We start from the raw sequence: 26,821 nt of genomic DNA, 5'->3' as shown, positions 1-26,821 counted from the left end.
CAGTCTGAGTGAGTAAGTCATGCTTGACATTGTGGGAACAGAAATAGACTTGCTGGGATCCGTGCATGACATTGGCAGCTGGTAAACTGCAAGATATCCCCTTGTGGACTCAACTCGCCACCGTACCTGGACTCTTCCTTCGATGTGTGAGTGTATCCGGTCCGAGGTATTTTCCCTGCATCCTGCAAATTTATGTCATCTTTTTTGCTTGCTTTTTTGCTGATAGGTCCCTGTTGCTTTGCTTTTGCTTTTTGGCGTAGTAAGCGGGTCGGATCACCCCCTGCCTTCTTACTCGCTGTGTTTTCTTTTATTTGTGAATAAACATCCTGCTTCGGTAGTATACGTCTCTACCGCCTGCTTTGGGATCCCAAACATTCCACTACGTTCCGACGAGTCAGTTGCCGTCACTCTCGCTCGGAACGTGACAGCTACGGATGACTCGGCTACAGGCTGTTCTTTTCTCTTCAAATATCTATCCAATGACTCTTGCTCTCACTCCCACAGCCACATCACTAGATTTCACAGCCTCCTTATTCTTTAATATCATACTGATCGTAGATTTCGCCATGCTGTATTCCCTAGCCAGATCAGACATTCGCACATCTCCTTCATATTTTGTGAATATTTCTTTCTTAAATGCAATAGTTGTACGCACTACTTCTCTTTTGTCACTTTTAGCAGCACTTACTTTCTTTGGAGGCCTGATTAGGGGCTAAAACTCTTCGTACACCGATATTAAACGCTAGAGCAAAACGCAGCCGCAAGCGACAACAGTTGGTCACGGAGAGAGCGGTACACCCGTACGCCGCTCCGCACCCCACCCTCGCGTACGCACTCACGCGTCGTATTGGCGTTCGAACACCGATTGGTGAATCTTCTTTTCCTTTCGGCTTTTCCCCACAGGGGTCGCCACAGCGAATCAATGTCCTCCATCTATCCCGGTTTTGTGCATCCTCTTCTCTCACACCAGCTACCTTCATGTCCTCTTTGACCACATCCATAAACCTCCTCTTCGGTCTTCCTCTCGGTCACCTGCCTGGCAGTTCAAGGCTCAGCATCCTTCTCCCGATATAGTCACTCCTCTAGTCTCTCCTCTGGACATGTCCAAACCATCTCAGTCTGGCCTCTCTGACTTTCTCTCCAAAGCCTCTAATATGAGTTGTGCCTCTAATGCACTCATTCCTGATCCTATCCAACCTGGTCACTCCCAAAGAAAACCTCAACATCTTCAGCTCTGCTACCTACAGTTCTGATTCCCATCTTTTCTTCAGTGGCACTGTCTCCAGTCCAAACATCATGGCTGGTCTCACCACTGTTTTATACACTTTTCCTTTCATCCTAGCTGAAACCCTTCTATCACACATCACACCTGACATTTTTCTCCAGCCGCTCCAGCCTGCCTGGACACGCTTCTTCACCTCTTTTCCACACTCTCCATTGATCTGGACAGTTGACCACAAGTACTTAAAATCCTCCACCTTCTTTATCTCTTCACCCTGTAGCATCACTGCATTTGGATCCCTATCATTCACACACATATATTCCGTCTTGCTGCGACTGATCTTCATTCCTCTCCTTTCCAGGACATATCTCCACATCTCTAGTTTCTCCGCCACCTGTTCCCTGTTCTCGCTACAGATCACAATGTCATCTGCAAACATCATGGTCCAAGGAGATTCTTGTCTAACATCGTCTGTCAGCCTGTCCATCACCATAGCAAACAAGAAGGGGCTCAGAGCTGACCCCTGGTGGAGTCCCACCTCCACCTTGAATTCCTCAGTCATACCGACAGCACACCTCACAACTGTCTTACAGTCATGATACATGTCTTGTACCGCTCTGACATACTTTTCCGTCACTCCAGACTTCCTCATGCAATGCCACAGCTCTTCTTTGGGCACCCTGTCATACGCTTTCTCCAGATCTACAAAGACACAATGCAATTCTTGTACTTCTCTATCAGCATTCTTAAAGCAAACACTGCATCTGTCGTACTCTTTTTTGGCATGAAGCCGTACTGCTGCTCACAAATGTTCACTTCTGCTCTTAGTCTTGCTTCAACTACTCTTTCCCAAAGTTTCATTGTATGGCTCATCAAATTTATTCCTCTGTAATTAGTACAACTCTGCACATCTCCTTTGTTCTTAAAAATGGGCACGAGTACAATTCGTCTCCATTCTTCAGGCATCTGTTCACCATCTAAGATCTTGTTGAATAACCCAGTCAGGAACACCACCACCACCTCTCCAAGACACTTCCATACCTCGATTGGTAAATCATCAGGCCAGAGTGCCTTTCCCCCCTTCATCCTCTTCAGCGCCCTCCTCACTTCATCCTTGCTAATGCTTGCTCCGTCTTGGTCCACAACAGTCACGTCTTCTACTGTTCCTTCTCATTTTCCTCATTCATCAATTCTTCAAAATACTCTTTCCATCTTGCCATCACACTACTGGCACCTGTTAATACATTGCCATCTCTATCCTTAATCACCGAACCTGCCTTACCATCTTTGTCTCTCTGTCTCGCCAGCCTGTAAAGATCAGTCTCACCTTCCTTGCTGTCCAGCCGAGCATACAAGTCATCATAGGCCTCTTGTTTGGCCTTTGCCACCTTTACTTTAACCGTGCGCTGCATCTCCTTGTACTGCTGTCTACTTTCGTCCGTCCTCTCAGTGTCCCACTTCTTCTTTGCTAACCTCTTTCTCTGTATACACTCCTGCACCTCCCCATTCCACCACCAAGTCTCCTTATCGACATTTCTTCCACTCGATACACCAAGTACTTTCCGAAATGTGTCTATGATTATGTTCGTTGTAGTTTGCCAGTCATCTGGAAGGAACTCTTGCCCACCCAGTGCTTGTCTTACCTCCTTCCTAAATGTCATGCAACACTCTTCCTTTTTCAACATCCACCATTTTGTCCTCACTTCAGCCTTTGGGTTCTTCATCTTCCTCACTGCCAGCATCATCCTACACAACACCAACCTATGCTGTCTGGCTACACTCTCACTCTCACAGTCACTGATTTCCTTTAGATGGCGTCACGCGGTATTTTACTCCCAAGCGATCACGATTGTCAACCGAAATTGACCAAAACACAGGAAAGCATGGCGACTCAAGCACTAAGCTTTCTGATCATCCTGTCACCCTGTCAACAAACGTCTTAGCGGTTGTATTCGGAAATAAAATAACTTTTATATGAAAATAGCGGATGTCTGGGATCCCTGTTAATCATCCCTTGTCCATAGCAGATCTTGGCAGTATCCAAAATTCAGGAATTCATGGAGGGAATCTACGCTCTTACCAACACAGAGGATACATGTTTCAGCATTATGCAGCATAATGCTTTCTCAGCATAATGTAGTCTGTGTCGTGTTATTTGTTGTTTCAAAAATAAATAAAAACAGGAAACACCAGTCATAAAAACATTGACTTCATCTTTGAGCTTGAGAGTTAAATGTTGATATAATTCTAATTAATTAAATCGTACAGTATGATGAGGCGTCATTTGAAAATCTTCCATGTTTGTGGAAACTTGCCAGTCAAAGCGAACAATGTCTTAAAATTTGTTTTTTATCAGACAAGACTTACTTTTGACATTGAGGTACATGGATTTGCTGACATCAGCACCAACATCATTGCTGACTCGACAAAGGTAGAAGCCACTGTCTTCTTCCAGCACATGTTTGATGAGCAAAGAGCCATTAACCAGTACTTCGATGCGAAAGCCCGAGTTGAGGGCGATGGGTTTGAATTGAGGGACTCCAGCACCTACAGGGAAAGAAAATGTTATGATTACCTTGTTCTTTCCAGGGATATATGAAACGCGATCAACCAATCTACTAGGCTTCAAAGCAGGGAAAGTCTCAGATCATATTTGTCTAGCTAGCCTCTTGAGAGGTGGAAGTGTTGAATTTTGACACTACAGTCTTTGACTGTCCGTCGCTTGACATCCTTGTGCGTTTGTGTTTTTTGCGCCTGTAATGGGCAGCATTTTCCATTTTGTTCAATGGACGATGTCGGCACTATTGGACAGTCTGCAGTGGTGCGACTGGATGGATGGCGGCGGGGGCTGAGGATGAAGAGAGAGGAGAGCACAGCACGGGTGCATGTTGGGAAATGACTCGCCACTTGAAATTGAAGTGGATCTAAATGCGAGAGGAGAAGTGAACTAATCTTTTTTTTCCATCAATGGACGCTACAGCTTCTTCTTCACTTACGAACGTCATGCCCATTTTGAGCATGGTGTCTCTTATCCGCTGGTGAAAGGAGACTTTGATTCTTTTCTCTTTTATCTCATGGTTCCTCAAACAACAAGGCTCATGCAGGAATAGTGGTTTTGATTGTATGTATTTTTATTTTATGTTATATGACCTTATTTTGTTGTTTTACATCACCTGTTCTGTAAAAGCTCTTTGTTATAGCTGCAGGTTTTGTGAAAGCGTTATATGAATACAGATGTATTGTCTTGTTTCTATCCTGTTTGAGCAATTTCACGGATGAGGGTGCCGAACATTGACATTTCCTCTCTACATTTTTCTGACGCTCAAAGAAAGCTCTTATTTTTAATGCAGGTGTTTCTCATTTTTCAACCCTCATTTGAATATGAGTGGGTTTTAAATTCAACCTTATGGTATTGGATGTTACTGTATGTCACAGGTGGGTGCAAGCTGGCGGCCCGCGGGCAAGATCTGGTCCACCAAATGGTTTCATGTGGAAAAAGCAAATCGTAAGTGTCAACCTTGTTTGAAAAAAAAAAAAAAAAAAAAAACAATTTCAGATTGTCTTAGTCCTTAAAAAGACGTAAACAGCATTTTTGGTATCGGGTCACCCTTTATAATGTAGTGAATAATCGCTGGTCACTTTTCATTAGCTTCTGAGATTGAATAGTGTAATTTGTGAGTCTTTTGTGTGTTTTTGAAATAATGATGTATAATAATGAATAATTCACGTACATTTCTATGCTTATATGTCTATGCTTTCTATGCTTGTATATATATATATATATATATATATATATATATATATATATATATATATATATATATATATATATATATATATATATATATATACAGTAAAGTCTCGTTATATCGATATCCAAGGGAGTCCGAAAAAATATCGATATAACCGGGACTATCGATATATCCGACCCTGTTTGCATGTAATTTTCTCCGTGCGTGCATAGAAATAGTATCGATATAACCAGGACTATCGATATATCCGATATCGATATAACGAGACTTTACTGTGTGTATATATATATATATATATATATATATATATATATATATATATATATATACACACACACACACACACACACACACACATACACACACACACACACACACACACACACACACACACAATAACACAACAATAAGTTGTTTAGGCATCTGTGCTGTAGGCTACATAAACAGGAAGGCATGGTGTGTGTGTGTGTATTTTTTACCTTTGGAATATTCCCATTGGATGGTAGGAACAGGATAGCCTTCAGCTGAGCAGTTTAATATTACAGCTTTACCATAGATGCCATCCTGGTCTTTTGGTTGTACAACAAATTTTGGAGGAACTGCAAATCAAGATAAATATTAAAATAAGAATTTAAAAAAAGTCCAACAGACTGAACTCAATCAAATGGTCTTGCAATGAATACAAATCATTGACTGTTTTTAAATTATGTGTAAGATAATGTGGAGAAACTCATATGGTGAGTCATGATTCATTGCTTTGACACCACACACAAAATGTCACACTTTGGTAAAGAATGCACACATCAATACGGTATCTGGCATTTAGTCTTGTCAATTTCACAATTGAGATCATGTTTCATGCCGCTCACCTCGGACAATGAGCTGACTCTGATGCTCCACGGCCGCAGCCTGGTTGCGTGCGATACATGTGTAATTGCCATTGTGCAACAAAGTGAGATTGGAGATGCGGAGAGAGCTGGTGAAATCTATGTTGTCTATAGTTACTCCAAGGCTTGCCGGTATATATATATATATACAGTAAAGTCTCGTTATATCGATATCCAAGGGAGTCCGAAAAAATATCGATATAACGGGACTATCGATATATCCGACCCTGTTTGCATGTAATTTTCTCCGTGCGTGCATAGAAATAGTATCGATATAACCAGGACTATCGATATATCCGATATCGATATAACGAGACTTTACTGTGTGTATATATATATATATATATATATATATATATATATATATATATATATATATATATACACACATACACACACACACATATATACACACACACACACACACACACACACACACACACAATAACACAACAATAAGTTGTTTAGGCATCTGTGCTGTAGGCTACATAAACAGGAAGGCATGGTGTGTGTGTGTGTATTTTTTACCTTTGGAATATTCCCATTGGATGGTAGGAACAGGATAGCCTTCAGCTGAGCAGTTTAATATTACAGCTTTACCATAGATGCCATCCTGGTCTTTTGGTTGTACAACAAATTTTGGAGGAACTGCAAATCAAGATAAATATTAAAATAAGAATTTAAAAAAAGTCCAACAGACTGAACTCAATCAAATGGTCTTGCAATGAATACAAATCATTGACTGTTTTTAAATTATGTGTAAGATAATGTGGAGAAACTCATATGGTGAGTCATGATTCATTGCTTTGACACCACACACAAAATGTCACACTTTGGTAAAGAATGCACACATCAATACGGTATCTGGCATTTAGTCTTGTCAATTTCACAATTGAGATCATGTTTCATGCCGCTCACCTCGGACAATGAGCTGACTCTGATGCTCCACGGCCGCAGCCTGGTTGCGTGCGATACATGTGTAATTGCCATTGTGCAACAAAGTGAGATTGGAGATGCGGAGAGAGCTGGTGAAATCTATGTTGTCTATAGTTACTCCAAGGCTTGCCGGGATTGGCCGGCCATCCTTCTGCCAGGTGATGAAGACCGGCTGGTCGCCGGACATGACCACGCAGGGGATGAAGACTCGTTGTCCGATGGAAAACCGAGGAAACTCAAATGGGTGGATGGTAGGTGGGACTGTGCAAAAGAAATCCATTCTTTGAGGTTTTGAACTGAAGGAGCAAGACAAGACCTGTACGCATTTGAATTAAGCAACTCCTAAGTATCCCTTCAACACAACATTAAACCGCAAATTGGCAAATAGCCTCTAAAGCAGGTGTCGGGAACCTATGGCTCGCAAGCCATATATGGTGCTTTTGATGATTGCATCTGGCTTGCCGATAAAACTAAATAGTACATATTCTCGCTTTCCTGTTTGGGCTGCAGTTGGCGGAAAACACAATTTTGATTTGATGATACTGACCTATGGCCGTTGATGTCGAAACAGGTAAACGCCCCCTTTTAAATAAGTTTGACGAGTAAAAAAATGCAGGATTCACCTTTGTGGAGAGAAAAAGTTCTGCAGTGATTCTAATTTGCAATGAAACAATACCATTGATAAAACAGTTGAATATCAGTGGCACATTGACAAGCCCCATGCTAACATTAGCATACTTCTGTGAGAGACAGCAGAAAGCAAGCTAATAATGAGCAGTGTGCAGGCTCGCTCGCAGTAGCTTTGCCAAATGACCCGGCAAGTTGACTTTCATTGCGATCGTTTGGTTTAATTTTTTTTTACCAATCACGAGGAACGGAAAACTATTCATATTAAGGGGGAGTATTATCACAAAGTTATTTTAAATAATATATTCTCACATTTTGTTGAAATCAAATGCGTCCGTGTGTGCGTGCGTGTGCGTGTGGGTGTGTGTGCGTGTGTGTGTGGCTCTCACTAAAAACATTTCTAAATATTGTTACTTTTATGCCTCTCTTGGTCAAAAGGGTTCCCGACCTCTGCTCTAAAGCAACGGATTCTCTCTTTTCTTGCATGCATACGATACTTATTCTCACTCTGCGTGGCTCCCCGGGGACACTGCAGCTATAATAAGAACCAGATGAAAATTAATGATTTTGAATAACATTGAAATTAGTACCACTTCAACGCTTATTTAATTCCAAACAAAATGGGCATAATGGACTCCCGGGATTCCCTCTTTGCAGTGGTGGAATGCAAAGGAGCCTCGTGGTAAATTAGCTGGGGGAATGTCGCGTCGTCTATGCTGTGTGATTCCACTCTAGCAAGCTCGTTAGCACGTCAAGACCCGCCAGAGAGCATGAGAGAGGGAAAAGTGGAAGGGGTGGGAGCGGTGTGGGGGGTTGCCTGTCCAATATTTGAAATTATGCAGTGTCATTGCAGAAAAAAGTCAGCGTCAGGTTATCATCATCTGACTCGGCACTACTGAATATTCAGATGAACCTTGATAAACTGGCTTGGAATGATGGATATGGTGCTTTGCTATCAGTGGCAGAATTTCTTTTTTATTTATTTAAACAACTTCTCATACATAAACACACCATACCCCTCTACACATCTGAATGCCAATATGAAAGCATGACACCACAACATAAAACCGGCTCATTTTATTGTTTTGTTGATTCTGTTTGTCTCTAAAGTGAAATCCATACCTTTCACGGTGACATATACGCTCTGGTGTGTGGAGAGCTGAGGCTGAACGAGCACATTGCACGTATATTCCCCTTCATCCACGTCCTTCTGCACATCAAACAGCTTCAGGGTGCCGTTGTTCTCAAAGGCCCGCTGACGATGGTTGTACGGTAGCAAATTGGAGTCCTTGTACCATTTGATGGAGTAGTAAGGGTAGCCGATGACACGGCAATGAATATACATATCTCGCCCAGCGATAGCAGTGAGGTTTTTCATTGGTCTGATGCTGGCAGGCCCTTGAAGGACACATTGGAGAGACGACCCTCTTAAATTGATTTTGAGGCAGGGGTTGCTGTGCAAACGTTAGCTGTATTCCGTGTTTGGAACATATTACGAATTTAACATGCCTTGATTCATTCTGAGTGCGGAAATTTGTGAAATTCAATACGGAGAATATTATGAAAAGACAATAGGGAAAAACTGTGGCATTAAAAGTCGGTTTTTTTTTATCATGTTATATAACAATTTTCAACAACAAACTAAGTATGACAGCAATTTTGAGCTTTCATAATCACCCATTAGGAAATGTTTCACTAGGAACCAGTAGAATAGTTTGGAGCTTGCTCATTACGTCGATCGCGATCTACTGGTCGATCGCGGAGGTAGTACTGGTCGATCGCGGAGGTAGTACTGGTCGATCGCAGCGTGACAGTAAAAAAAAAAAAAACATTTTTCAGCCTATCAAACGTCCCGTCACTTGATTGACATACAGGTCAACCATTCAGATGACAACTACATTTTGACCTTTAGGTCGCCGCACATGCGTAAACAACGGCGCTAAGCTAGTCAGCGAATTACCTCAGATTTTAAGACCTTGCTAAAACATATGGTGATCAAAATGAGTGAGAAAGCTGGACCAAGTAAGAAGGCAAAAACATATTACTTTCATACGGAATGGGAGGTCGACTTTTTCTTCACGATGTCATTTCCAAAATACGTATTGCCAAGTGCAGGCAGACTTCCTGAATTACCATTGCATAATCCACCAACAAGCGTTATGCGCTAAAATGCTAACATGTGAAATGTGCTACCTCCTTGACTGCATTATTCGGCTCCACTTATTTATGTACGTTGTGTAAGTCAGCCTTTTCCTACATGAAGATCATTAAGTCCAAATACCGTTCCACCATGACTGATGAACATTTGGAAATGTGCTTGAGGCTGGCTGTCAGCATCTACTGTCCGGACTATGCATCCCTGGCTGATTCAATTCAGTGCAAGTCATCAAAGTAAACTCAGGTAATTACAAAAAATGGTTATTTGTTATGTTATGTATATGTAGTTATTATGTGTGTTGTGCAATATTGGCTTATTCAGTTATGTAAGGTACATCAACATACATTGTACATACAAAGAATCCTTAATACATTTGAAAATAATTATTTTTTGCATTTTTGTAGTGGGTAGATCATTTTGACTTGGTTGTTTTTATAAGTAGCTCGTATGCTGAAAAAGTGTGAGCACCCCTGCTTTAGAACAATTCAGGAGGTAATGATGTGAAACATAGTCATTACAATGGTACCTTTGGAGAAAATTTTTCACTGCTTGACTGCATTTGGTAACCCATCCGACGTCACTTTCAGATTGCCCCGTTAGCCTTAAATCATGCACCGATGAACACAATCAAGTTAAAGCCATCGGTGGGTAGACAGCCACCTTCTGCAATCGAGAACCACTCATGTCCATGCATCAGGCACGGAGAGCTCGAATGTCCCAAAATTACTGCGACACGACTACCGCAATCCAGCGAAGCGTGTCCCTGCAGAGAGCAGATAGCTCTGCCGTCATGCACCAGCATAAAGTAAATCACCCTAACGGTGTCCCGATATAAACCTATCAGCGGGAACTGGGGAGGCTGCGCGCTATTCAAAAAGATAATGCTGTCAGTAGTGACTGATGCATCTACTCAAAGCTGTGCCGACGGAACAAAAAAACGCTGAAACCGAAAAGAGAATTCAAATATGTGTCCAATTAAAATAAGAATATTTTCGCAGAATAAATCAAGACATGTTGATGTGTATATGTGATGGTGGGTTGGAAGAGTTGATCTGACAAGCACCTCTTACGTTTATTCGCGCCTGGTAGGAGACGGCCCCTGCGGAGTTATTGCAGATGCAGCGATACACGCCTCCATCGGGGACTTGGGTCTGGCTGATGTTGAGGTGGCTAACCACGTGGCCTTCGGTGTTGGTGTAGTAGGAGATGCGATGGCGGCTGTCCCGTATTACCGGCTCATCATCTAGCGTCCAGCTCACTCTGGGTTCTGGCGTGCCCTTCACCGTGCACGATAGCGACACAAACTCATTGATGTTGTAGACCTTCTCGTTAAAAGAAGCCAGAATCTTTGGTGTACCGTCTAGTTTGCAGAAGAACGGAGAAAAGGCAATGCCAATGTTATAGCAAATTATAAAATTGGCCACTGTAATAACAACAATAACAATAATAATAATCAAAATACAATAATAATAATAAGAGCAATAAGAATAATAGTGATTATTCTTATTTTACTATTATTATTATTATATTTTTATAGTATGCCATTATTATAGTCATTATATGGTTATATAATACTGTATATAATAAGATGAATAGGAATAACAATAATAATAATAAATAAAAATATAACAATTATAGTAATAATAATATGCTTATCGTATAATAATAATAATAATAATAATAATAATAATAATAATAATAATAATAATAATAATAATAAAGAAGAATAGGAAGAGGAAGAGGAAGAGGAAGAGGAAGAGGAAGAGGAAGAGGAAGAGGAAGAGGAAGAAGAAGAGGGAGAGGAAGAGGAAGAGGAAGAGCAAGAGCAAGAGGAAGAGGAAGAGGAAGAGGAAGAACAAGAATAAGAAGAATGAAAATAATAAGAAGAAGAATAAGAAGAAGAAGAAGAAGAAGAAGAAGAAGAAGAAGAAGAAGAAGAAGATGTTTTTTTAATTTTATTGATTCATTGAGTACAGAATGTATTTTTTGGCTGATTGCCAAATAACAAAAAAAAACATTATTTTCAATTGGCTATAATTTTGTTAATATTAATATTTCTGACAGTAAATTGACTGATATTTAATATGCTCTGACAGTCTGCTAAATGCAATTTGATATTAGCAAAAAGTAGTGTTGGTGCTTTAATGCCACCCGTTTCAATGTTAACAGGGCCTAATTTTCAGAATTTCGGCCTGATTTTTCATGTGAAATGCAACTCACTTATCTCGTTTGCAATCTTTCACAATAACACATAAAAAAAACAAATGAATACTCTGTGGATATGCTTTAAAACTTGTAATGTCATAACGTACGCACTTTTACCAAATATATGGAATACCTTAGAAACTAGAGACAATTTGGATGGCGGGAATACATTTCTTGATTGTATCATTGGATGATCTGATTGTTATGTTGGTGCAACACACATTGCAGCAACCTAATTACACGCCTTCTGTTTTGAGTAAAGAATCAAAAAAATATTTTTTGGGTTCAAGTGGATTGTTTTACACCAGACAATAAGATTGTAGATCATTCATTTTAAACAGTAAATATAAAAAATAACAAGGGAGTATTTGGCATGCTGTGGATTTTTCTGACCTTCTAATATGACTTGGACAAAATCCTGTGCAGACATCTTGCCGTGTCTGGCAAAACACTGATAGGCACCTCCATCGCTTTTGGCCATCCCGGCCATGACAAGGTTTTCCCTGTTTTGGCCTGTCATGCGGACGCTGTTACTGGGATAGATGAGCTCGCCGTTTCGGTACCAAGACAACTGGTACTCTTCTGAGCCGGTGACAGCACAGGTGAGGGAAACCTGGCTGCCGACGCTGCCCTTCACCTTCCGTGGGCTCACCACAACTTTCAGGTTCTCTGTAAATTGGAGATGGTCAATTGTGAAACAGATGTCGAACAGGGGTGTCAAATTAATTTTTTTCAGACGGGCCTGATTGAAGTAACAGTTTCCTGTTGAGGGTCGTTCTGAATTTGGAGATTTTAGAACTTAGGAGTCAAAAATAATGAAAAAATTCACATTTGCAAAGCTTCACATTCACCTTGCAGTTCTGCTTATCAGACATCTCAACTGAGCAATGCAGCAGCATGAGCGTAGACAACAGCATACTAATTGCACAAATGCTAAAATAAACAACAATAAACAGGTAATACTGAGATAATTAGAATATCGCAAAGAAGTTCATTCATTTGAGTATCAACTTAAGAACCAAAGACTGTTTGAATGACCATGGGATTCCTGTGTTTGATTGGCCAGCAAACTCACCTGACTTCAACCCCATTGTCAAAAGGAAGACGAGAAACATGAGATTGAGCAATGCAAAAGAGCACAAGGCCGCTACTGAAGCATCGTGGTCTTCCATAACACCTGAGCAATGCCACAGTCTGATAGCATCCATGCCACGGCGCAATGAAGGAGTAATTCAGGCAAAAGGGGGCGCAACCAAATACAGAGTACATAGAATCATTATACTTTTCTGATGGCTGACATTTAAATTGAAACTACCGTATTTTCCTGTTTAAATGGAGCACCCAAAAACCTTCATTTCTTCAAAAGATGACCTTGCGCCTCATACGTAGGTCGCCTTACATCTGAAGTCATATCGAGCCACAACAGGTCTCACAACTACTGTCAGCAACCACGACTCAAATTTCTCCTGTCGTGCCTAACCCTCGCTTCTACTGTAGCACCTTATAATGCAGTGTGCCTTATACTTGGAAAACCTATATATATAGTAATTTTATATCATATTTGAAAAACATTTTTCATTCATTGAATGTGCACCTTATAGTCCGGTGCCCCTTATACTGCATATGAAAAAAGTTTGAAAATGCATCATTCATTGGGGGTGTGCCTTATACTCCGGTGCGCCTTATACACTGGAAAATAAGGTAATGTTTCTATTTATTTCATGTGATATTCGAATTTTTTGACACTCCGATTTGCGGTTTTCATCAGTTGTAAGCCATAATAATCATAATTCTAACAAATAAAAGGTTGAAATATCTTGCAATGCATGTCTAAATAATACATTTATCTCACCTTTTAAGTTGAATTATTTCAATGAATGAACTTTTTCATGATATTCTCATTTTCTGAATGTGACCTGTACGTATTTACGTTAGTGGTACAAATCACTTTGGTCACAATTATGCCGTTGAGGATCATCATATCATTTGTCAAGTAAAATATTTGTGTAAACATTTCAACCAACCAATTCACCATGTAAGATATTGTTTGGAAGAAAAAGTGAATTTAGTTCACACCTGAGTTTTGATTTTTGTGGCCACAACCCCAGTGTCCTGAAAAAAATTACATTGTGGTAGTGTGTAAGTAGTCTCAGGGGGCACGTAGAGCGAGCCAGATCTATTGTGTCCTGCTTTGGTGTGGTCAACCCTCCCTTTTCTGACCGCTGCTGGCTCTGACTTACAGGCGTGTTTTTTTGTGTTAGTTTTTGTTGTTGTGCATGTTTCACTTATTCTCAGTCATTCTGTTTACCCCTATTAAGCGAGGTTGTGCCGATCATTAATCAGTTTGGGGAGAAACACTCATATTGAATATATGACATGATGGCATTGCACGCCTGTCCGGTCTTTCAAGTTATGTTTAGAATGCAACACAGCTTGTACTGTATTTATTATGTTTGGTCCTTCGGTGTTTCATTTTAACTTTTTTAGGGACAGCAGTTACTAAACTGGGCATCTTATAATGTTACTAGGTGACATGGTGCAGAAAAGGTTTAAAAAAAGCATTTGCTTTGGCTGTTGGATTCATGATTTTGCTGCCTATTTGCTCAAGTCTCCCCAAAGGAGCATTTGTGAGGTCTGACACAGATGAAGGATGCAGCTTCAGCAGTCATTTTGCAAACAATCACTCTGTTTTTGTGCCAAAAGTGAGTGTTTCCAGCTCCACACGTTGCAAAAGGTTCCCAGACGGGTGGCGGCTGCAACTTCATATTTACTTTTATTTTTAGTTTGTATTAGTGACTTGTTGTGATGCTTTTTTTAAAAACTGTATGAAAGTGTAAGGTCTCAGGAGTGGTCCATAGATGAAAAGGTTTCTTCTGCCGTCATCTGTACTTCTTTGAAGGTGTTGGAAGTTTTGCTCCTCATCCGAAGAGCTACGTCATATATATATGTATATACCTAATGGACAGATTGGCGGTGGCAGACCTCTACTCTGATAAATCCCTGCTATAGGGTTGGAGGAGCCGTGGACTACTCCCTGTAGCTAATCTGATTACCTCTTTTCTTCTGTCTGATTACCTCTAATGGTCTATGCCTGGCTCTGATTGCCCCATTAGCCCTGGTATCTGGTTGGAGTAGACGAAGCTATTCGGATGAGGAGCGAAACGTCTGTCACCTTCAAAGAAGTACAGATGACGGCTGAAGAGACTGTATGAAGGTTTACATATTGTGGAAGGGACGGTAGATTACATTTGCACTTCCCCGTTTTGGAACAGTTATCAATTTTTCTCAATTCTGCCAAATATTTTTTTGGAAAGAATCGTGGTTGGGGAGAAGAATATAAAAATAAAATGCAGTTGTTTCCGTGCTGACCTTTCACCAGGAGCCTGCCAACCACCTCAGCGTTGCCATATCCGTTCCACACCTCACAGACATACGTGCCCGTATCGCTGGATTGGGCTCTCTCAATGAGCAACCCCGTTACGCTTTGTCGGTATCTTGTGTCGGGCTCAAGGGGCCGGTTGTCCTTCAGCCAGCGGTACTTGGGTGCAGGGTGACCTGAAGCCTTGCACGGTAATTCCACTCGATGAGAAGCCATCACCTCACGCCGTTCAAAGCTGTCCAGAATGTGCGGCACTGAGTTGGTGGGATCTACAAAAAGCAGAAGTATGAGCCTGGAAATTCCTTTGCTGCTCACATGCGATGTGGAAGACCAAACTTTATTAAAGAGTTATATTATGTGTCAGTGGGTATGTTCGGCTTTCTTAACATTATTTTGCATTAACTAATTAACTGCCAGACAATACGCAATGTCCAGGGTTTTTGTCATTTTCACTCAAATTGCAGGAGTAACAGAATATTGAGTTTTAGGACTACATCAGCATTCAATGCAGCATATGAAACCTTAGACCAGGGGTCAGGAACCTTTTTGACTAAGAGAGCCATAAAAGTAAAATATTTAGAAATGTTTTTCAGTGAGAGCCACACGCACGCGCGCGCGCACATACAAACGCTCCACTTTTCAACAAAATATCAGAATGTATGATTTAAAATAACTTTGTGATAGTACTCACCGTTAACATGAATGGTTTTCCGTTCCTCGTGATTGGTAAAAATCCAGGCAAACGATCGGAATGAAATTCAATTTGCCGGTCCAGAGGCGAAGTTACTGCTAGCTAGCCTGCACACGGCTCATAAGCTTCCACACTTGCTATCTGCAATCGACTTCTCGCAGAAGTATGTTGATGCTAACGTTAACATGGGGCTTGTTAAAATGTCACTGACATTCGACTGTTTCATCGATGCTATTGTTTCATTGCAAATTAGAATCAGAACATTTTCTCTCCTCTAATGCTCCGGTGCATTCATGCTGAAGTGCACTAGTTGGGCTCATTTAAAGGGCCGTTTACCTGTTTCAACATGACGGCCATTATCATCCAATCAAAATGGAGCTTTCGGCCATTCTAGGTCAGTGTCAGCCAATCAAAATTGCGCTTTCCGCCAACTGCAGCCCCAACGGGAAATGAACGGCGAAAAAAAACGACAATATGTATTTAGTTTTAGCGGCGAGCCATATGCAATCATCAAAAGAGCCATATATGGCTCGCGAGCCATAGGTTCCCGACCCAAGCCTTGGACTCTCTTCTTTCGTCAGAAAAAAACAGTTTATTTCGAGCTTACTTGGTGGTAGAGTTATCTGCACTGAAAGTGGGGGTGGCTGTACAAAAGGTAAATGCTGCCCCGTCGTTGGAGGGAAAAACATTGCTAGAGGTCTGACTGAAGATTCAAACGCACTCATCGCAAGAAAAAAATAAAACACGAACAAATTATGGAATGGCGCTCCACGTCATGCTCCACATCATGCTTTTCAATTCCCGAATAAATTCGGGAATGTCAGTGAATGAGTTCAAAATACCCATGTTGCTGTTAATGTAAGCATGTAAGGTATTGTAAAAATCTTTGGGGGTGAATCCATCAGCATAAATCCGCAAATGTTTTTCAAACTTTTCATGCCATTTCAACAGCATTATTTAACCACAAGCAAAACATTTGAAGGATTTTTAGTAGCACGTGACTGGCATTGAATGAGTTCATATGGATATTGCAGTTGTACACAACAAAAAGATGGTTTCAAGGGATTTGGTGTTCAACCAAACATCTCTTGGACGAAATGTAGTTTTTTCCCGTTTCCTTTGGCGACAGATAAAGATGCTAATGGAAGGTTTTCAGCATTTTTTTGCTCCCCACAACAATACAAATAGTTTAAAATAAATTATACACATAAATTAGCCGAAACCTGGATACGGTGAGCGTAAACCCCAACATGATAACGAAAATATTTTCCCATTACATGGAAAGAATCAAATATGCTTACACTTTTCCCATAATGCAGTTCATTAATTTCTGTAATTAATATCCTCAGTGTCTGATATATTGCAGAATGTGACTTCAAGCAAAAATGACACAACTATTTTTCCATGTCTCTGGAAAGGGCATATTCTGCTTTCACCCTCTGTCCTCCCAAAATACGTCAGTGTTAATCTAATGACCTTTATCTGATGTCACACCATCTTTGAAGCAATTGGATTAATTCTTGTGCTTGATTCATTTTCATTTCAGTTGTCTTTTTAAATTAATTGTTTTTTTTTTAAAAGGAATACGTATTTTTAGGTGAGACCTACTGTACATGTATGCAGTACATCAAAAGTGAAAAAAGGGGTTTCATTCAATCCAGGCCATTCTAGTTTGTGTTGTGTTAATCAGCATATCATCACTTGAAATTGCCCGACACTTCTTTCGTGTGTGTGTGTGTGTGTGTGTGTGTGTGTGTGTGTGTGTGTGTGTGTGCGTGTGCGTGTGTGTGTGTGTGTGTGTGTGTGTGTGTGTGTGTGTGTGTGTGTGTGTGTGTGTGTTTAATTACCTGAGACAATGAGTCGGGCACTATTGCTCTGTCGGGTCTCCCCTGTGTACCGATGGCGTGTCATACACCTATAGTTGTAAAGCCCATCTTCCATTTGGACATCCAGGATATACAAGGCTCCCGTTGATGTGATGAGAAACCGTGACACTGTAACCAAACAAAACAAAACAAAACAAAAAATATATAAAAAATGATTACAACCCGACAACATTTTGATCCAGAAAGTGAAAATGTATATATCTGAACCCTGAACTTGTCCCATGCGGAAGTCGCGGGGGCCAGTCCACCAAATGTAACGTGGACACACTAAAGCTCAGAATTTCATTACAGATTTTTTTGTTCTTTTTTTTTTTTTCGTAACAGCAAATGAGTTTTTCTGACAAAAAAATTATTATATTGAAATATGTTGCTTCTGCAGGTTCAGCTAGCTGGTTATCCATTAGCTACCTATTAGCTAGCTAGCTTACTATCTATTAGCTAGCTAGCTTACTATCTATTATATAGCTAGCTTGCTATCTATTAGCTATCTATTAGATAGCTATCTAGCTGGCTATCTATTAGCTATCTATCCAGCTAGCTGGCTATCTATTGACTATCTATTAGCTAGCTAGCTATCTTACTATCTATTAGCTATTTATTAGCTAGCTAACTAGCTTTCTATTTATTTGAGTTACTTCCGGGTTGAGTGAACGCTGGCGCGTGTGGCTGCCGCTGCTCACTCATACAAATCTTATCCTGTGACTGTAAAGTGACCTTGAGAGTTTTTAAAGGCGCTTAGAAATGAAATATATTATTGTGATTTATTATTATTAAACTTCTACTGAAATTGAATCATGCATCTCTGTACTGTGAGGCTGATGCCTGAACCACCCATGGTGCCACCGAGGCAACAACCTGTTAGGGAAATTCGCTATACGAATGCATTTTAAACATCGTTTTATTTCCTGACACATGGTTTTATTTTCTCGGAACTCCGTTTTATATTTACACTTCCGGTCAATTATGTCACATCCTGTAGGTCTCCCAAACAGCTCGGCCCCCTCCTCTTCACTCGCGCCTCTAGCCACCTGCGCGAGCTGCCTGCCCCACTGTGTAAAGGCAGTTCTATTATGTGCCGTCCCAAATATTAAAGAATCTTTTTGTTCTTAGTTTTGATTCCTGCTTCATTAATAATGACCCTAACACAAGGGTGTCAAAGTCATTTCTTGCCGCGGGCCACATTGGAATGATAATAATACATTTAATTTCAAGCGCCTTTCAAAACACCCAAAGACACTTGACAATAAAAACAAAGCACACAACAATACCATAAGTAAAATGATAAATAATAAAATAGCAGATTGAAAGCAATGTTAAACAGATGGGTTTTGAGGTGGGACTTGAAAATAGGGAGGGAGTCAATATTACGGATGTTGGGTGTAAGTGAATTCCAGAGTTTGGGAGCAGAGCGGCTGAAAGCTATGCATCCCATCGTGGTGAGACAGGCAGAGGGCACATAGAGGTGAAGGGAGGATGAGGATCTGAAGGACCGAGAGGGAACGGAGATTTGAAGCAGGTCAGACAGATCGGATGTTTAACAGGGAGCCAGTGGAGACAGGGGTGATGTGGTGGAAGGAGGGGGTTTTAGTGATGATCCAGGCTGAAGAATTATGGACTAGTTGGAGTTTATGGAGAAATTTCTGATTGACACCAAAGAGAAGTGAGTCATTGTAGTTCCGGTTTCCTGCCAAGGGCCGGTATAAATTTGGGGAAGCCATTAGAATGTTTCACCGGCTCCACATATGACATATAAAACACAGGAAAAATTAATGAATACCAAGTTTTCAAATCTGAAGTCAAGAATAATGACTGTTATGGTAGTTCACATGGGACAATTTTAAATTTATTTAGAAAGCTTCATGAAGTTCCATTTGCTTTCGCGGGCTGAATAAAATGAAGTGGCGGGCCAGATATGGCCCCCTTGACTTTGACACCGGTGCCCTAACACAACTATAACAAACACAAAATTTCTATAAATTCAGAGAAGCAGATGCTATAGTTGCAGGATCATGAGAAATTGGAAGTGTCCAAACTGTAATTTAATTTACAACAGGTTCTTTTATGACTGACAGTGGCATTTTAGGTGTTCAATTACGTGACATTGAACGCCTAAAAACGCCACTGTCTGTAATAAAAGAACCTGCTGTAAATTAGATAAGGATACAGTATGAACTTAACACAACTAACTGTCCAAACTGTAGATTTTATTCATAGGAAAAAGAGCAAATAACATCCGATCATTGTGAGGAAGCAGAATTGCTTCCTTTCATATTTGAAAAAAAAAGAAAAACTGAAGAAAACCAATATTAAAGCCCCCTAGCAAATATTTGCAAACCGAACGTGGGATGAGGCCCCTTGTGATTGCAGCTACCAAACAGCTGCTGCCGTCCATTTAAAGCAGTTCTGCTTTGAGCCATGACAAGGCCGTGGAACGCAAATCGTTATCATGTAGCTCATCTGTCTGTCTGTCTCTCTCTCTCGGGAAACTCTCAGTTCTCACATTGACATCTCCTGACTGAAGCACAGAGGCCCCGGGATCACAGAGTGCTTTGATAAGGGAAGGTTGTGGCCATGTTAATATCTTGCTGATGCTGTACTAATTTGCATGAAGCGCAGGGGTACTAAATGTTTATGAGGAGTAATAAGTAGCTGGTGGCCGCCAGTGTGCATTTTATGTGCCACCGAAGATGGAATCGTGCGTATGTATGGGGATCATTTTGGGCTACTGCATTGTGGGGTCGTCTGGCAATATTTGGAAGGATATCATAATTCAGATTTACTGTAAGAGTACTCATTCAGGTCTAATGGAAGGTAATTCATTAGGTGGTGCTGTAGTAAAAATGTAACTACTTATACACGTGAGAGCCATTATATTATTTAATTGGGGCTGCAACTAATATTGAAACTATACTGTCGTAGTATATCTACTTCCAAAATAATGACACTTCATGACAACACTAAAAATGAATTTATTACTTTATTGATGTATTTTTATTTATTTATTTACCTGTTTATTTATATATTTATCAATGTATTTATTGATGTATGTATTTATCAACTTATTTATTTATTTTATTTTTTTGTAATTTATGTTTTTATTTATTTTTGTGAGCAGTGGATTCTATTTCCTTCTCAAGGCATATTACTCCTCTGCCAAGTGACAGTGCTCCTTTCACTAGATTGGATTGGATTAGCCTATATTATTCTCAGAGTGGAGAAATTTACATTTCACAGCAGCAAAGTTATGAAAGGAATGAAAGAAGTCGAAAAACAAAATACAGGAGCTGCTGGAAAGGCAGTCACTCTCGTGCCGTCATCTTGAAGCCAAAAGGAAAACAAATAAATAAATAATATGACAACACAAAGACAATATCGTATTATTGATAGTCTGTTATATTTTATTTGAGAAGGTAATCAATAGAGGACAAGTGGTCTCCATAATTTGTAAAAATGGCTTCAAATGACCTCTACTGGCCGTATTTTAATAAGATTGGTCTGAAAACTTTGTGTTGATCCGTGTTGATGGCGAAATTAGAAGGAAAACACATAAATAACGCAATGGTGAATCGTTGTGTGTTGCACCAAGACTACTATTTGATACTAGTTGACACAAATTCCCAGCAGACAAATCAGCCCATTTCCAACGGAGCTTGGGCGCCATCTTGTGCATTTTCTGGGACGCTACATTTGAGTCCTGATGGCTCGAATTGATACGGAAGTACTTCTTTAATCGATTGCAAACATTTATGCTTTCCTCTTCAGAACTATTTGAATCATATTCATAACTGTATGAGTAACAAGAAAGCATCTTCTCCGAAACTGAAGCTATTGTTTTGATTCTATAGCAAGGCAAGACGCGTGACGTCACGAACAAGGGGGCGGGACCATCTGAAACTCGGCGGCTCTGAGGTCATTTTGAAGTAGTTTTGGGACACTTTAAGTCATTTTTATTGGTGTTTTGCATTTGATTAAAATATCAGCCTGCGTGTTTTGGGTATTTTAGATGCTATAAAATGTTTTTCTGATGTCAGTTAGGAAACAAAAAACTGCTGTCGGTTGACCAAACGTCCATGGTGGAGAAAGCCTTGAAAAATGTTGACGCTGAAATAGCGCCCCCTGCAGAAGCAAAGAACGAAAGAACATGCTACTGTGGTTTTTGTTTTCTTGCATGTAAGTTATTGATGCCTCAAGAGTAGATCTTACAAGTCATCAAGCATTCACTCCCACATTTTTGTTGAAAATATCTTGAAATCATCATTTTGCTTTCAGGTATGCCCTTTTTTCATAGTGATGGAGTAATAAATAAGCTGTGTAGACTCCACTGTCATCACATGTTGATTTAATTACAAAATTCTAACCACATTTGTGATATCCTAATGGGTTTCCCGTTGTCCCTCGCAGATTGCAGTTGACATGATCTCATGTGTGGCTCGCCACATCGTAGGTGGCAAATATTACATTACAATCTAATATCTGGTGGATTATTCCGTTCAAGAAGTGCAAATACTGTCAATGTGTGGTTCTAGTAAAATAATTTATCAGCATTCTTCTACAAACCTGCATCCAGCCAATGCTGCAGTGTATGTCTTTGTAGGGCTAAGGGCATTTTTTTAATGCTTGGTGTACTCCTGCAGTTTCAATCGGACTGACTTGTATGTCCATTTATTTGTCTTTTTGTGCATGCAAGTGAGTGGAAATGCATTTATGCAGCAAAGAGCTGCATGGAGGATTGGTCAATAATAACGACCCGGAGGCACTTCACTACCTTTTTTTTACCTCTGCTCCTCTCTGCTCCACCTGCTGCATACTAACACTCTCTGCAGTGTGTGTGTGTGTGTGTGTGTGTGTGTGTGTGTGTGTGTGTGTGTGTGTGTGTGTGTGTGTGTGTGTGTGTGTGTGTGTGTGTGTGTGTGTGTGTGTGTGCGCGTGTGTGTGTATAAGAGACAGAGAGTGACTCTGTTTATGTCCGTACTGCAGCATTTACAGTACTTGTGACACTATGGCAGACATGGGAAAACTACGGCCCGCGGGCCACATGCGGCCCATTAGGCTTTGTAATCCAGCCCGCCAAATTTGTCCAAATTATAGTAAAAACAGTGTCTGAGAGTCATGATAAAAAAATAGCGGACAACAGGGCAGAGAACTCTGAAAAGTTGCCTGCCCCATTGCCTGCCCCATTTTTCACAATTTGAAACATAATTAGACGAGTAATCAAAGTATTAAGTTTTTTTTAATTAAGGCTGTACCTACCACAAATGCTACCTTGCTTAATTTACAGTAAATACCCGTAGCTGAAGATTTTGCTCCAGTTGTCGTTTGTCGTCATGGTGCACAATGCAATGATTGCATTCCTTGCTACAAGCCACTAACCGCCTTTCATAACTCTCAAGTACACTTTACAATCAGGGTATAATGTAAGTTTACGTTTTGTAGCGTCACAAATTTTGTTAGCTTCTTTTGAATCTTTCTTCTGGGCTGAGGTTCTGTGCATCTATTTTGGAAAATGACATGAAAATGTCTTTATAACGCTTGGGAAAGTCCGAAGCACAAAGCAGACTTCTGATTGTCTGCCGTGCCGAGTATGCAAATTTCAACTGTAGGTAGCCTATGTGTCTGTGTGCTTGGCAACGATACACGTGTATTGTGTGCACGTGAAGGCGAGGGAGTCCGTGGCGAGTTTGTAGAGCGCACGGTCAGGACAATCCATCCATGATTTTGCAGTTTAACACAAGTAGATATTATTGTGCTTGAGTATTTTGTTGTGTAATAATATGTTTTGAATGTTTAAAGTGATTCCATTTTTCAATAAATGTGGATTTCTTTAACTTTGGACCTTCGATTGAAACTTATTAAAAACAGACGCATCTTGATAAAGCACAGTGCGTATGTTAGTTTAATCTATTTACATTTCCTCCTCCCAGTATCTGCGAAATAGTATGTAAATGCCATATCTTGCATATTCTTTGAGACAAATTTATGAAATGATAAGGGCGATTTGAAAGACAGTTAATAAATAGGGTTGTAGTGTTCTTACTGTGCGATGAGGTTTGCAGACACTACATTTAATGCTTTAGGTTTAGTATATCCGGCCCAAACACGCCCTCCAAATGTTCCTCCGGCCCCTCTGTCAAATTTTAGAACCCATTGTGGCCCGCGAGTCAAAGAGTGTGCCCCCCCCTGCACTATGGCTTCACTCGAGGCAGGCAATGACTCGGGTTTTCATCTGTTCTCAGTCCCATTTGTTGATTCACAGTCAATATCTTCAATTAATCCTCATACAAGGCACGCTGAAGCCACAAGGAGACTCTTTGTTCTCCTAAAAAGAGACTTTGTTGTATCTCACTGACTAAAACCGATGGCAATTAAGACATATAGGAATGGATGAAAAATGTTGAAAAAGTATCTTGTTCACTATTGGACACCAATTACTAGTACTGTTGTCAGATGTGTGATAAGGTTTGAACGCAATTGCACAAGATGGCAGAAGTATGAGCATTTTTTTATTTATATATTTACTGCTACATGCCCCTCCAAACATTGCTCTTCATCTAAGAGTTACCTTGGTTCCCTGTGTTGCTTCAGTGTTCTATAATTGAGACATAAGTAGAGGGAAGATGAGCTGGGAGTCAGGGGAGATGAGATGGAATGATGTAAAAAGCAAAGAGGAGAGGGAGCAGAAAAATAAAAGATCAAGAAAGACAGGGGGGAGGAAAAAAACGGGGGAGGATTCAGCAGTGCTGTCATCTAAACATGACTTACAAATTAGCTTACAGCTATGTGCTTTCAGGGAAAGGGCGTGTGGGGTATCAACACGACTTTCATATGATAATTCAATATTATTTAATGGCAAAGCCCACCTCAAAAAGCATTCCCGTCTTTTGGGCAGATTTCAATAGGCAAGTGATCTTCATTTGTTGCAGTGTTCTTGTGTCAGTCTCAATTAAACCATAAATGCATGCAATAATATATTGTATATTTGCAGATCCACATATAGCACAATAAAACATGTTTATTATAGAAATATGGAGGGCCGGGCTACATCATTCTTGGATGCATTGTGACACACCAATCAACACTTCATAGAATACAATCCAGTTCCACATTTCATTAATTGAATAATGTAAGTCTGGGGAAGAATTGGAACAGACAAATGCTGTGCCGACTAAAAAGACAACACAATGTCCCTCAGAAATCATTATTGGGACACACACCCCTTTACTGTTATGAACTGTCGCGGCTTGGAATTGAAGCGGATATACGGTGAGACAGTCTGTTTTCGTTAATGGATGCGACAGCGTTGTGTTTGCGAAACACAAAACACGAAAATGTGCCATCCATGTGTCATAATCAAATGACCACCCCAAGAGTGCCTGTGTTGCAATTTGGTTCAACCAGAATTATCAGCACACTGACTCCACTTTGATAAGCATGGAAAGCGCATCTATGGAGAGGGCATCCCACCAATTTTGAACCACTGTAATAAAAATCACTCTTTATTCTTCCATTGGGAGACTGACGGACAGTTGCTGAAGTTACCATGGCAACACACTGGCCAGCACTGTTTCAGCAAGCAATACTAAGGATAGAGGTTGAACGCTGTCAAGTTCAAAACTTTCTGCAGTGGTTTTGAAAACTTGATATCACCATTTATGATGTTTACATTATTCGCTAGTATTCAAACGTTCATGATTTCCGATAACTTTTATAATGAATCCCTGTCATTATAAAATACAGTAAAGTCTCGTTATATCGATACGCAAGGGAATCCGAAAAAATATCGATATAACCGGGACTATCGATATATCCGATCCTGTGGGGGGGGGGGGGTGCGTAAATGCGGCATCTTTGTTATGGCATGTAATTTCATCATTGGGTTCATGGATTGCGTATCTAACATGTTTTTTGTACAGTAGTGAAGTGAAAAATAAAGTTGTGCATAAAATAAAAACGTCTTTACACTTTTTAATGACTATTTCCTTTCAAAAATGCAACCAACCAATGCTAAATCGTCAAGTTCTATTCACACGAAGCCACGAACGCCAGCATGTACAATCATATGAAAAACAGTGATTGTTGCAAACAATAAAGATATCTGGATGCAACACAATTAAATACTGTACATGGATGAAAAACCAAAACTGCAACGTTTACATAACTTACGTGACGTTCGAGAGTGGCTGAATAGAATGCCGGCGCGCAGCTGTGACGTTACAACAGCTTTTTGACTGACTCACGAAACACAAAAAGTGATGTTGGTTGCCCTTTAATGCACAGTATGGAATGTACAGTCATTTTCAAAATCATGACGCTTCAGCAGACAAAACAACAAACATTGTTGCAAAAAACGCTTGCATTCATGTAACAGTACATGTACATAACACTGCAATTAGTATGTATGTAAGCTATTTAAAAAAGTCATCAATCTTCTTCTGCTTCCCATTTTTATATTTTAATATGAACACTTCCATCTTGTTTAACGTTTCTAAAAAACCGGATGCATTTTCTACGGATTCAAAGAAAGATCGCGTGTTCGAAACCCCTTGCAACGCTTTTGTTGAAGTTGCAAAAGGTGTGCATTCAGTCGCTTCTTCTTCATCGTCATCAGCATCATCATCATCACGGAAATCTCCTGTGGCATATTTGGCTTTGACCTCCGCTGCGATATCCGCATCTGATGAGCTTGGGAATGTCGCAATGTCTTTGTCGACTGCGACATACGATGCAATGTCGCCGACTTTTAGCTTTTCAGCCAACACTGCAAGAGGAATGTTGTCGTCATCCTCTTCGTTAGCTGCAGATGTTTCCTCACTGCACCCTGGATTTTCAAATTTGCAGTGACGGAAGCAGTTCTTGATGGTGTTTTCGGACACCGTGCTCCACGCTTTGGAAATTGCTCTGATGGCATCCAAAACAGTCCATTGTTGAAGACACACGAGCAGCCGTCTGATACACACGAGCTGCCGTCTGAAAATGGCGTCTGCTCGGGAGAGCTGCTCACGTAACAAGACACGTGACCAAGTTGACCAATGGCGCAACGGATATATCGATGTAAACAACAAAAATGGCCGGCGGGGGATG

At 40.4% G+C, this 26,821-nt stretch overlaps 1 protein-coding gene and 1 long non-coding RNA gene across 2 annotated transcripts in view; one reads left to right on the top strand and one right to left on the bottom strand.

Moving 5' to 3' along the window:
* Positions 1-26,821, bottom strand: part of dscama (DS cell adhesion molecule a) — a 119,849-nt gene that overhangs the window by 31,526 nt on the left and 61,502 nt on the right. Inside the window, exons 4-11 of the mRNA XM_089016319.1 lie at positions 17,705-17,851; positions 15,157-15,435; positions 12,181-12,456; positions 10,646-10,942; positions 8,547-8,822; positions 6,780-7,058; positions 6,390-6,509; positions 3,590-3,769 (exon numbers count right to left, since the gene is read on the bottom strand). Of these exons, the coding sequence (XP_088872445.1) occupies positions 3,590-3,769; positions 6,390-6,509; positions 6,780-7,058; positions 8,547-8,822; positions 10,646-10,942; positions 12,181-12,456; positions 15,157-15,435; positions 17,705-17,851 (1,854 nt within the window). The remainder of the gene's footprint in view (positions 1-3,589; positions 3,770-6,389; positions 6,510-6,779; positions 7,059-8,546; positions 8,823-10,645; positions 10,943-12,180; positions 12,457-15,156; positions 15,436-17,704; positions 17,852-26,821) is intronic.
* On the top strand, positions 89-10,801 carry LOC148886141 (uncharacterized). Its single transcript, XR_016117761.1, has 4 exons — positions 89-166; positions 4,658-4,727; positions 6,912-7,048; positions 10,672-10,801. It is a non-coding gene; the product is annotated as an uncharacterized LOC148886141 (long non-coding RNA).

The sequence above is a fragment of the Hippocampus bargibanti genome, linkage group LG16 (assembly GCF_051943395.1).
Source record: "Hippocampus bargibanti isolate YZ-2025 linkage group LG16, ASM5194339v1, whole genome shotgun sequence".
Taxonomy (NCBI): Eukaryota; Metazoa; Chordata; class Actinopteri; order Syngnathiformes; family Syngnathidae; genus Hippocampus; species Hippocampus bargibanti.
This window is presented reverse-complemented; position numbering and strand designations above follow the sequence as displayed.